Below are 12,710 nucleotides of genomic sequence, written 5' to 3' on the forward strand. Positions count from 1 at the left end.
GCCCTCCAGATTTTCAATAGTCATTTCTGGCTCATACCCTCCAGTTTCTTAAGCAGGAAGGACTTGCCGCTGCCCCACTGGGCGTAAAGCCCCACGCAGATGGGCGGCTGCATGGTGGGCTCACTCAGGATGTCTGCCAGAGCGCTACTGTACAGGTCATAACCCAGCATGTCCCCGTCACACTCAGAGGGAGACAGGTGCTCTGGGGAGAAACACATCAGAAGTGTTGGAGACAGACATGTTACTGTGAAAACAAGGTCTGTTTAAACAAATACTCACTGGCTCCAAATATCTGGGTGAGGATGCTCTTCTGGTGAGTGCAGTCAATGTTGTAGGGTGTCTCTCCTTCCTTGTTGGGCCGGTAGAGCAGACGACCATCTTTAGGGTTCCTCAAGAGCAGCTCAGCGAGTTTGCGGCTTCTCCCACGAATGGCAATATGCAGAGCTGTGTCACCTTTCTGAGAAATAACATTATATTTTTAGAGAATATTCGAATGCAGAAATTCACTATATTGAATAGTAGTGTGTAAATATATACACACACTACCGTTCAAAAGGGTCAGTCATTCATTTATTCTATTATTATTATTACTACTACTACATTCATTAATATATTATACATAAATATACATATTTATATGTAATAATATATATAATATGTATATATGAAGAGTTCATTTGCAAAAACAGATAACAATAAAAACATGATAACATAATAAAAAACATGTTTTTGCAAATAAACTTCATATATTATATGTTTGTGTGTGTGTGTGTGTGTGTGTGTGTGTGCGCATATATAAAATATGCATATATATATATATATATATATATATATATATATATATATATATATATATATATATATGTGTGTGTGTGTATTATTATTATTATTAAGACAATTAAGAAAATAATAAAGACATGTCAATCATGATCAACTTTTTTTATGGTTTTACCTTGTCCACTGCTGACACTTTGGCACCTTTGTCCAAAAGTAGCTCCACAATTTCCATGTTTCTCATCTTGGTAGCTTTTATGAGGGGAGTCTCTCCATCCTGACACATTAACACAAAGCACATGTATGTAAACGTCTTTCACTACCGTAAACAATTATTACAATCATAATGATGAGTTTCACATAGGATTACAAGGCAAAATCCAATGAAAATCAGCTCTTTACCTTGGTGTAGGCCTCAGTGTCAGGGTTGCACTGCAGAATGTCTCGAACCATGGTTGCATTACTTTTCTCCACAGCCCAGTACAGGGCAGTCTTACCGTCCTATAATAAAGATTTAAATAACACAGGGTCACAGTGACATCTACTTCCTTAATCACATGGGGATTAATAACAGGTTTCTAATATGAGGTGAAAAGGGCATCAAAACAAAGAGGCCGTTCTGTATAGATTAGCATTCGGGACGGTGTGCTGATGGATTTAGGAGACTGAAATGGAGAGCTGGTGGTGTGGTGGAGATGCAGTTACCTGGCCTTTGACATCAATATCAGCATATTTATTAAGCAAAGCTCGAACGATCTCCACATGACCTCCTCTGACAGCTCCGATAAGCACAGTATCACCACTCTGAGACACAAAAACACAAACAAGATTAATGGGAATTTAAAGATTCCTTAAATACTAACAATCAAGGTTAAATAAGCTATGCATGAGAAGCCTTACCCGGTCAGGGATGTTGACGTATGTCCCCGCGTCCAGCAGGTCTTGGACAATCTCGGTGTAGCCCTCTATAGCAGCAATCATCAGCGCAGTGTTTCCGTCTTTATCAGTCATATTCATGTTGGGGTTTCTCTTAAGCAGCTCCTTCACCACCTCAGTGAATCCACCTCGCACGGCCACTATGAGTGCAGTCATTGAGTTCTACAGGAGAGAGATCATAGTTGGACATTATTCTGTAACATACAGTCTTTTTACTGTTACATTTAATGACTTTGTTACTTTAGCACATTTAGTGCATCTGAACAATGGGAATTGGGACAAAGCCTTTCAAAACTCTCTATCTAGTAAGCACAATAGTTTTAAAAAGTGCGTACCGCTCCCTCCTGGTCCACATTGGCGCCGTTCTCCAGCAGATGCATCACACAGTCGTAATGGCCCTTCCTGGCTGCCCAGATCAGGGGTGTGGTGCCATACTGACAACGACAAGCAAAACATCCAGTGTAATGACTAAAGTCTGTATTAATTCAGTTAATAATGAATGTGACGCTTAGTCATGCTTATGATAGCACTTTATTTTACAGTCCTGTTCTGCATGTACATACTATTGTACTTGTTTTATTACTGACAAAAACGGGGTAATAATTAGGTACCGACACTGAACCTACCCCTAAACCTAACCTATAGAGTTACCTTATACTATTCAGTACTTTCTTAGTTAAGTAAACTGTAAGTTCAGATAAGTGTGCATGCTTTAAAATAAAGTGCAACCATTCATAGAATCCTGATCTTTGATTATTAATCTCTTTGACCTTATTTGGGAACCATAAACAGCCAGTGGATAAGCAAATGAACTACACTGCTCGGTTAAAGGGATAGTTCACCCAAAAATGAAAATACTGTCATTAATTACTCATCATCATGTCGTTTCAAACCCGTAAGACATTTCTACCTTTCTGGGCCTTGAGCGTGTCAGTTGCATTGCTGTCTATGCAGGGCAAGAAAGCTCTCGGATTTCATCAAAAATATCTTAATTTGTGTTATGAACGGAGGTCTAACGGGTTTGGAATGACATGAGAGTAATAAATGACACGATTTTCATTATTGGGCGAACTATTCCTTTAAATCAAATTATAATAACCCATATAAGAAATCTGCTAGTTTATGCCATTGAAAATAAATAAATAAATACGCCTCTATAGGCAATGTGTTACAGTGATTTTGCTACTTTCTTTTTCCAATTATTTACACTACTGTTCTAATGTTTGTCGTTTTTGAAAGAAGATTCTTAAATAAATACTCATCAAAGCTGCATTAATTTGAAAACAGTAACACTGTGAAATATTATTACAATTTAAAATAACTTATCTATTTTAATATAAAATATAATTTGTTCTTCTGATGACAGCTAAATCTTCAGCATCATTCTAATAAGCTGATTTGGTGCTCAAGAAACATTCCTTCTTATTATAAATGTTGAAAAGAGTTAAATGTACTGGCCAGTATTTTTGTGGAAACTTTTTTCTACAGGATTCTTTGATTAATAGAAAGTCCAAAAGCACAGGATTCATTTGAAATAGAAATCTTGAGAGGCACTTTTTATCATTTTTCTGTGTCCTTGCAGTAAAAAAACAGTAGTGTATATTATTTATTTGTGTCATGTGGAAACTGTTGACTCAGGCTTTTCAGTTCACCATCAGTGTTTACGAATCTAGTGAAAGCTCAGCGTTCCTTGAGATGGGAGTGATAAGGCACCTTGTCAGAGCAGTTGACTTTGGCTCCATGCTGAAGCAGCAGCTGAACGATCTCCGCATGGCCTCTTCCTGCCGCCCATATGATGGGGTAAACACTGTACTACTGGGACAGACACAAATCAATTACACACCGCAGAAAACACTCAAACTTTGAGATGAAATCTCATACAGGGCCACATTTCCACCCACACCTCAAACAGAGTTTCTAATGTACAATAAATGCTTGTACATAGAATATGAAAAGGCTCTGCGGACCTGTCCGGTGATGTTGGGGTTTGCTCCTTTCTCCAGCAGTAGACGTGCCACCTCCACACGACCCTTATAAGCGGCCCACATGAGCGCGCTCCAGCCCCCCTGCACACAAACATACCAAGGTCATTATATTCCCACGTGACAGTCCTTAAGAGTAATCTCACGGTCACAGGACTGCATGGATAAACATTTTCCCTGAGTCAGGGAGTGACTCAAGCTATCGGCTGGCTCTCATCTTCCTTATTTGTTATTAAAAGCTTTAGCTGCTACCCAGGCGGCATTTACGGGCAACACAAACACATTGAAAATGGAACGTCTGAACATTTAAATGTGCCCAAAAATGTAGATAGGCAGCTCACAGCTGTCATAGAGTATACATGACCACAGCATGACACCATATATCCAGGAACCACACAGAACTGCTGATCTTAAAAACACAGTATCATGTTCCAGTAAGGTAGGAATTAAATGAACCCAAATGAGATGGATGAGGATACATAATTTCAAGACTAGGGCTTTGAATTTAGCATTTAGTGTGAATAATTCATTTAAAAACAGTGTGACAAATTTACAAATTATATAATGAATTAATACACTACCAGTCAAAAGTTTTTGAACAGTATGATTTTTAATGTTTTTTTAAAGAAGACACTTCTGTTCACCAAGCCTGCATTTATTTGATCCAAAATACAGCAAAAACAGTAACATTTTGAAATATTTTATTTTATTTTTCTATTTGAATATATTTTAAAATGTAATTTATTACTGTGATTTCAAAGCTGAATTTTTAGCATCATTACTCTAGTCACATGATCCTTCAGAAATCATTCTAATATTCTCATTTGCTCCTAAAAAACTATTATTATTATTATTATTATTATTATTATTATTATTATTGAAAACAGCTGAATAGATTTTTTTCAGGTTTCTTTAATGAGCAGAAATTTCAGAAGAACAGCATTTATCTGAAATATAAATCTTTTGTAACATTATAAAGGTCTTTATTATCTTTTGATCCATTTAAAGCATCCTTCCTAAATAAAAGTATTAATTTCTATAATTTCACCCCCATAAAAATTATACTAACTCCAAGCTTTTAAATGGTACAGTGTATAATGCTACAAAAGCTTTTAAATTCAGCTAAATGCTGATCTTTCTATTCATCAAATAATCCAGAAAAAATGTACTCAGCTGTTTTAAATATTGATGATGATGATGATGATAATAATAATAATAATAAATGTTTCTTGAACAGCAAATCAGCATATTAGAATGATTTCTGAAGGATCATGTGGCACTGAAGAAGATTGGAGTTTTGATCACAGGAATAAATTACATTTTAAAATATACTCAAATAGGAAGCAGTTATTTTAAATAGTAAAAATATTTCACAATATTAATGGTTTTGCTGTATTTTGGATCAAATAAATGCAGGATTGGTGAGCAGAAGAGAATATAAAATAAATAAATAAATACATAAAGCACTGTTCAAAAACTTTTGGTAGTGTGTATTAATATAGTAACACACAAATAAAATTGATATTTTCTTACTTGGTAAATTTGGATAAATCAAATGTCATATATATATATATATATATATATATATATATGATTAATTAATTTGGGATTTCATTAATTTAATACATTTTATTTTTAATTTTAATTTATTTAATTAATTTTTTTTACATTGTAAAATTTAATTGATTGACAATTCTTGATTTTGACCCACAGACATACTGCAAAACTGAAAATTAAAAAACTAAAACAATTTTCGAGGTGGTAAAGCAGAACTTTCCATAATCCACAACAATAAATTCAAGAACAACTATTGTTTTAAGTACAAGACAGCTCATGTCTTTAATCTGTGTCTTACCATGTCGCGATGCTCCACATTGGCATTGTTCTCCAGGAGTTCCTTCACCACTTCAGTGTGTCCCTCTTTAGCAGCTGAAATAAGTGCTGTCCAGCAATCCTGAGACAAGTGGGAAAAAACACCCTTGTTTAATTACACAGACATCATCATCATCATCATCCCAGGAAGAGCTAAAGATCTTGTGTTTGGATGTTGTTTGTGGAGTTTCAGAACATACCAGCTGGTCATACCAGGTGGTCATAGTGAAGGTTCTTCAACTGTCACCAGAAAGGTTATATACTATACTATGTATCTGCTGGTGTGAGAAGCTCCAAGTGTTTGTGCCTGTAAACCTCGTCATCTAGTCATTTCCAAAATGACAGTGCAGAGTACCAATTATTTTGATTCTACGCCCCACCCACACCTATGAAATCATACATCTGGATGAAGAACTGCAGTCTACCAAAGCAGACAGAGATACCAACCAGGACTACAGGCTTAATAAATACATTAAAAACTACCAAAATAAAAGTTATAGATTCAAAACAATCATAATACTTGACAGACAGATATATCAGACTGCCCGACCGACAGACAGTCAGACCGACCGTCAGACCGATAGACAGACAGACAGATAGATAGATAGATAGATAGATAGAAGAAAAATAAAGAAAGTTTTTTCAAATTAATTAAACTAGATTTTCAACATCTCAGACATCCTTGTTTGCAATTGACCCTTTTGCAAAATAGTGAAGCAGGACTGAGGTGTGACTCACAATCACTGCTTATCATCATACCATCCTGTTTCAAAACCTAGTGCTAGTTTGGTTTGTCACATGGCAACATTTCAGTCTAGGATATCTCATGTTGTGTCGCTCTGGTGGATGTGTTTTGAAGAGCTACTCACAATATCATCCAAGTTGACATTTGCTCCCCTCCGGATGAGCTCCTGCACGATCTCTAGACTGCCCTGCTCTGAGGCCAGCATGAGCGCAGTCTGGCCGTTCTACAGCAGAAAACAATGACTTACTACATATCAGTGATGGGAAAGCAAATTTAAAAGAATATTCAGAGTAAGTTTCAACCTAATGTTTATGTACTGCATGTGTGGCATGCTGTCAGTTACCAAACACAATAGTTGCAACTCGAGAACAAGAAACATATTTACAGTTTCCACAGTTTAACCATAATGCTTAAGCATTACACACATCATGATAGTGGTGTGACAGAACCGATTTTACAACACAAACTCTCTGTGTGTAGTGTTCAAACATCCAAACTCAAACCAGTTAAAAAAATAAATCCGGTTGCTTTCACTTGGTATTCATAAATTATTAGCAACCTTCATTCAAAGGGCTTCAGAACACATAACCAGGAACTCTTCCACAAAGAAAAAGACAAACTTTATATTTCAAGCAGTTGTATAATTTTTTGTACAGTGTAATAAAAACTGAATATTTATTTTACAGTAATTGTATTAAAAACAGTAATATATTTCTTGTTTTGATCATTTTTATTTAATAATAATCATATAATCAAATTACTATTATCACAATACGTTTTTTGAATAAATTGTGTAGCATCACAAACCGACACAGGTTTTTGGGTTAAAAATAAAAAGGGGGTTTTAAGCATCAAAACAATAAAAGTTTAAAGTAGATTTAATTTTTTCCCCCCATACATTAGAATGTGTACTATTTTTTTTTTTCCCTGAGCAAAACAATAATGACTATCATATACCTTTCCCATGATTTACAGAAAACATCACTAAAATATCATTCAGTGTAACAATAGTTCATATGCCAAAAAATCTTGTCAGGCATATTTTGAAAAAGAATCATTAGACAATGACATAAATGGACTCTATTTAAGGATCACAGTGTAGCCCCAAAATACTAATTCATTGTAATTTTAAATTTTACTTTCCCAATTTTACCACTATCATTCAACCCACTAGGTTTTTAGTCATCAGCAAGAAGTTTTTAATCACTTAACATATTAGCATTCTGTGTGATCACTTTTTGTTTTATATATTTTTATAAATACAGGTCAGACTACGTATATTGTCAGCAAGAAGTTTTTAATAATTTAACATAATAAAATTCAGTACGAACACTTTTTCTTTATACTTTTAAAAATACAGGTCAGAATACGCATGTTTAATTTTTACATAAATATACGCTGAATGACAATGAAATATTATTTCACCCATATTTTGACATTTTATTTTCACTTTTCACAACAGTTATTTGAAACATTAAAGTACACACTTTACTTGCATTTAATATGCGTTTTATGCAAATAAATTCACTTTTGTAAATTTAATTTGATGCAGATACCAAAATGGGGCATCTCATTTTCGACCCATACACAAATATATTTATACACACACACACACACACACACACACACACACTTGTAATTTTTTTTTCCGAAAAACATAGAAATAAAAAGGTAATTGCCATTTAAAATGCACTTATTATAAGTACAGTTTAAATGACAATTGCCATTTATTTTGGCAAAATCGCAATTACAATTTTTCCGCTAATCACAGTATAGTGTCTACTTGTGTTAGAATTCACTCATTTTCATTCATTCATATTAAATTCATTTCAATCATTTACTACACATGATGATTGAGCAAATAAGTGAGTGGTTTTGGACACAGCATGCACGAACGTGTAAAGAGTACAGTAATGCCTCCAATGCTTTATATCTGATACTTCTGAGTTCAACATGGTGTAACAACATAAAATATTTAAAATGTGGTAACACTTTAGTATAGGGACCAATTCTCACTATTAACTAGTTGCTTATTAGCATGCCTATTTTTAATATATTGGCTGTTTATTAGTACTTATAAAGCACATATTCTACATGACCATATTCTATCCCTAATCCTACCAATACGTAAACTTAATAACTACCTTACTAACTATTAATAAGCAGCAAATTATGAGTTTGAGGCAAAAGTCATAGTTCATGGTTTGTTAATAGCGAGAATTAGACCTTAAAATAAATCTAAAATCCTACAACAAACTAATCTGTTTTCAACACTTGAAAAATGACAGTGCACACAGCCAGTCTTAAAGATCAGATTAAAAAAAAAAAAAATCAATATGCAGTGTGAATGAACTCCAAGCTGAAAACAACACAGAATAATGCTTTAAGGGTTCCTGCACACTCACTTCACTTGTGGTGTCCACCTCTCTGTACTTGTCCAGATGAGCTTTGATGGCCGAAAGGTTTTCCTCCTCCACATAGCTGAAGAGACTCTGGGTGGTCAGAGAGCTCATCTTCAGAGAGGTGCTCACATCCATGGCTGTGTTATGAACTCCACTGGAGAACGTGGAAGAGAGCAGGAGAGATACATCATTAAATGAAACTCTCCTCTGTTCAGCCATTACAAAAGCCTGGCTTCTCTTCCTGAAGCAACTACAGATGTGGAATAACAAGACAGACAGTAACAAGCCCAGTCTTGCAGGATTGCACAAACCGTTCGAGTTAATGATGAACCGTATGCTAACTGAACAGACAGTAGGCGACTACCTTATCAATATCGATTAGGATAAAGCCTCATGATGTGAAGTTAAAAGCCTCTAATGCTGTCTGAGCAATAAAAGCGGAACTACACCAATATTCTTTGGGGTGATTATTGACGCAATGCTGCCCACACACACAAAAAAAAAAAAAACTGCATTTTTCCAAGGTTTATGCTAAGTTGTTATTCTGAAGGAGTAGTTTAATCTTTTTAATGGTCCTTAAAAGGGAAAGCAGTTTGAGCAAAATAACAAGGCTTAAGCTTGGCCTCAGAAATGCACGCTGTAGTCCAAGTCCATTCATTAAACACAACAAGCACACTTATATGGAAGAATTTGTGCTCACTCATCAAACTTCACTTTTTGTGGAAGGAGGGGGAAAAAAAGTCACATTTGGAATTGTGTTTAAAGAATAGATCCAAAAAGTAGGGTAACAGAGAATTTGCTATTAATTTAAAATATTAAATCATATATTCTAATATTCATGCATAATATTCATTCAATTTACCTGAACAACTGAATAATGACAGATAAAAAACAGAATTACAGTCAAAGAGATGCATCTGAATTACACTGTATATATCTAAATATTGAAAAAAAAAAAAAAACATTGAATTTGCATCTAATTACTTGAATTATTAAACAAGCCATGATTTATAATGACTATTAAATTCAATAATAATAAAAAACTCTAGCACTCTCGATTTGAGGGAGATCTAACTTTTAATATTTAACTTTAAAATAAAATATTTTCTACCATAACAATTATTGACTGTGTACACAAATCCCCTATTAATAAATCTACATCAACTTTTAACAGCCAACACAAAACTACATTTATAAATCATTACTATCTTATGACAGAAAATTAAATAATTTAATATTAATAACTATAAATAATATTGATATACAAATACAGATATTCTGATCAAATGTCATGCACAATTACGAAAGTATAGCTATTCTATAAATGTACTGAGATGAGATTTAGTGACTTTTATGGTCAAGATGAAAATTGTAAAGTGTGTGTTCACACTTATAACGTAAAACTGTATGAATGTCACTGCATTTAAAGTACAACAAAAGGGTTTACATTTGCCTGACCCTTTATCAGGAGGGATACACTGTTACACAGTCACACAATCACTAAATGATGCAAGACATTTCCTTACAACTAATTTTACCTTTACCTTAATTTTTACAATTATTTACATTTTATTGGATGTATGCAAGTCGGTTGCCCTCCAGTTCAAACAGGTGTCCTGTCCGAGTAACCACAGGTGTAGTTTAGCACTATAAACCAAGAGCATGATCCACTGATGTTTGACAATGACACACTTTTGTCTTCATTTCAGTTAATGTAAAGCCTTATAACTGAAACCTATTTTGAGTCATCTGTCTTTAAAATAACAATAATAATGATACTAGGTTTGATATGTTGCTATATAAAGCAAAGACATTCATATATTTTAAGCATTTGTGTCCAAACACTTTTCAGGGCCGGTAATTTAGACCGATTTAACTGTTAAGCTGTACTATAATATGCACATAAAACACTATAATGAAGCTTTCAAACTAAGTAAATAAGGCCAAATGCAAGTACTTTTTCCTTCAAAGATGAAAGCCAGTCACCAAAAGCTGCTTCCAGCTGACAACATGCCAAGTATCATAATATGTTAAAAAAAAAAACAGCCGGGCCTCAGTGCCCAAAATCCACTCAGTTACAACAGATATAAGTCTTATTCACAAACTTAAATATCTTACAGCAGAGATAAAGGTGACAGATCCAGTAATGCAAGACATCCGCTTCAATCAGCCTTTGTTCATCACTGAACTGCTGACACACCCTTGAAAGCATCCCAGCAGCCCTCCAGAGAGATCACACAATGGAGACAGCCAATCACAGAGAGACCCTCAGCCAAATATTGACCGAGCAAGGTTCACCCCCTCTCCCAGCCCCAATACGCAACACACAAAGACCAGTGAAAATAACCCATTCATAACAGATAATCCATATACAATCATTTACAATAACATCATTCTTCACACTCATTAGTCTGCTGACTCACCTTAAGCCAGAGTTCCCTGCGAGTTGGGTTTCAAAAGCCTGTCTATCCTTGTGCTGTTGATACCCCACTCACGCTGTCACTCAGACTGTGTACTAACAAGCTGGCCAGGGCTCTGCCTGTCACTCCAGGAGCTCATGAATAATGCAGGAGGAAGTGTGGGACCCCGCCTCTCTTTGGAGTGATGCCCAATACACACGTGCTATGAATCCTACTACGGCAGAGCTTCACTTATGAATATAAATGAAATCTGACGTTATTATTGAAGCTTCCTGAAGGGTCCAGCCCAAAAGTGATTAATATTAATGAGACATGCCTTTGATAAAGGCCGTGTAATAGCGTACGAGGCTTTGCTAAGCATTGTACTTATAACTAACTAAATAAATAAAAGTTCTTTATAAATGTTTGTGAAAGGTCAACGGGCTGGAAGCACATATGGATTTCACATTAGAGTGAAGCAAACAGCACTACACCAATCCCTAAATATAGTAATATATAAATGGAGTTCTTATAATAGATATGATCTTCAACCATTTTAAAGTCAACAACCCTTTAGAGTGTGTGCATGAAGTGACTGTCTGAAATGAAGTACTGCTTTTTTTTTTTAATCAGAAAAACTGACTTTAATAATGTAAGTATAGTAACGTTAAAATGTTTAATTTGCAATATGATTATTTTGCAATATGAATGAGACATACATACATATACACACATACATATATACACACACATACATATATACACACATACATATATACACACACATACATATATACACACACATACATATATACACACACATACATATATACACACACATACATATATACACACATACATATATACACACACATATATATACACACATACATATATACACACACATACATATATACACACACACACATACATACATACACACACATACATACATACACACACACATACATACATACACATACATATATACACACACATACATATATACACACATACATATATATATACACACATACATATATATACACATACATATATACACACACATACATATATACACACATACATATATACACACATACATATATACACACATACATATATATACACACACATATATATACACACATACATATACACACACATACATATATACACACATACATATATATATACACACACATACATATATACACACACATACATATATACACACACATACATATATACACACACATACATATATACACACACATACATATATACACACACATACATACATACACACACATACATACATACACACACATACATACATACACACACATACATACACACACATACATACATACACATACATACATAGAAAAATATTGGTCACATAGATAATTGTTGTAGTTTGATATCTTTTACTAAAATTAATTCAAAGAAAATGAATCAATTGCAATTAATGAAATATATATTTATTATAATATATTATAACATTTACTTTGCAATATGAATATGATTATATTTGTTTAAATGTCCCAAAACTGATATTACAACCAATTAAACAAATTTTGGTTTTGAGTTTGGTTTG

At 34.2% G+C, this 12,710-nt stretch overlaps 1 protein-coding gene across 1 annotated transcript in view; it reads right to left on the bottom strand.

The window, feature by feature from the left end:
- Positions 1 to 12,710, bottom strand: part of kidins220a (kinase D-interacting substrate 220a) — a 58,064-nt gene that overhangs the window by 44,210 nt on the left and 1,144 nt on the right. Inside the window, exons 2-13 of the mRNA XM_058748726.1 lie at positions 8,715 to 8,865; positions 6,434 to 6,532; positions 5,548 to 5,646; positions 3,678 to 3,776; positions 3,424 to 3,522; positions 2,046 to 2,144; positions 1,675 to 1,872; positions 1,480 to 1,578; positions 1,177 to 1,275; positions 953 to 1,051; positions 280 to 457; positions 38 to 202 (exon numbers count right to left, since the gene is read on the bottom strand). Coding sequence (XP_058604709.1) covers positions 38 to 202; positions 280 to 457; positions 953 to 1,051; positions 1,177 to 1,275; positions 1,480 to 1,578; positions 1,675 to 1,872; positions 2,046 to 2,144; positions 3,424 to 3,522; positions 3,678 to 3,776; positions 5,548 to 5,646; positions 6,434 to 6,532; positions 8,715 to 8,846 — 1,465 coding nt within the window. The 5' untranslated portion in view covers positions 8,847 to 8,865. The remainder of the gene's footprint in view (positions 1 to 37; positions 203 to 279; positions 458 to 952; positions 1,052 to 1,176; positions 1,276 to 1,479; positions 1,579 to 1,674; positions 1,873 to 2,045; positions 2,145 to 3,423; positions 3,523 to 3,677; positions 3,777 to 5,547; positions 5,647 to 6,433; positions 6,533 to 8,714; positions 8,866 to 12,710) is intronic.

The sequence above is a fragment of the Onychostoma macrolepis genome, chromosome 17 (genome assembly GCF_012432095.1).
Source record: "Onychostoma macrolepis isolate SWU-2019 chromosome 17, ASM1243209v1, whole genome shotgun sequence".
NCBI lineage: Eukaryota > Metazoa > Chordata > Actinopteri > Cypriniformes > Cyprinidae > Onychostoma > Onychostoma macrolepis.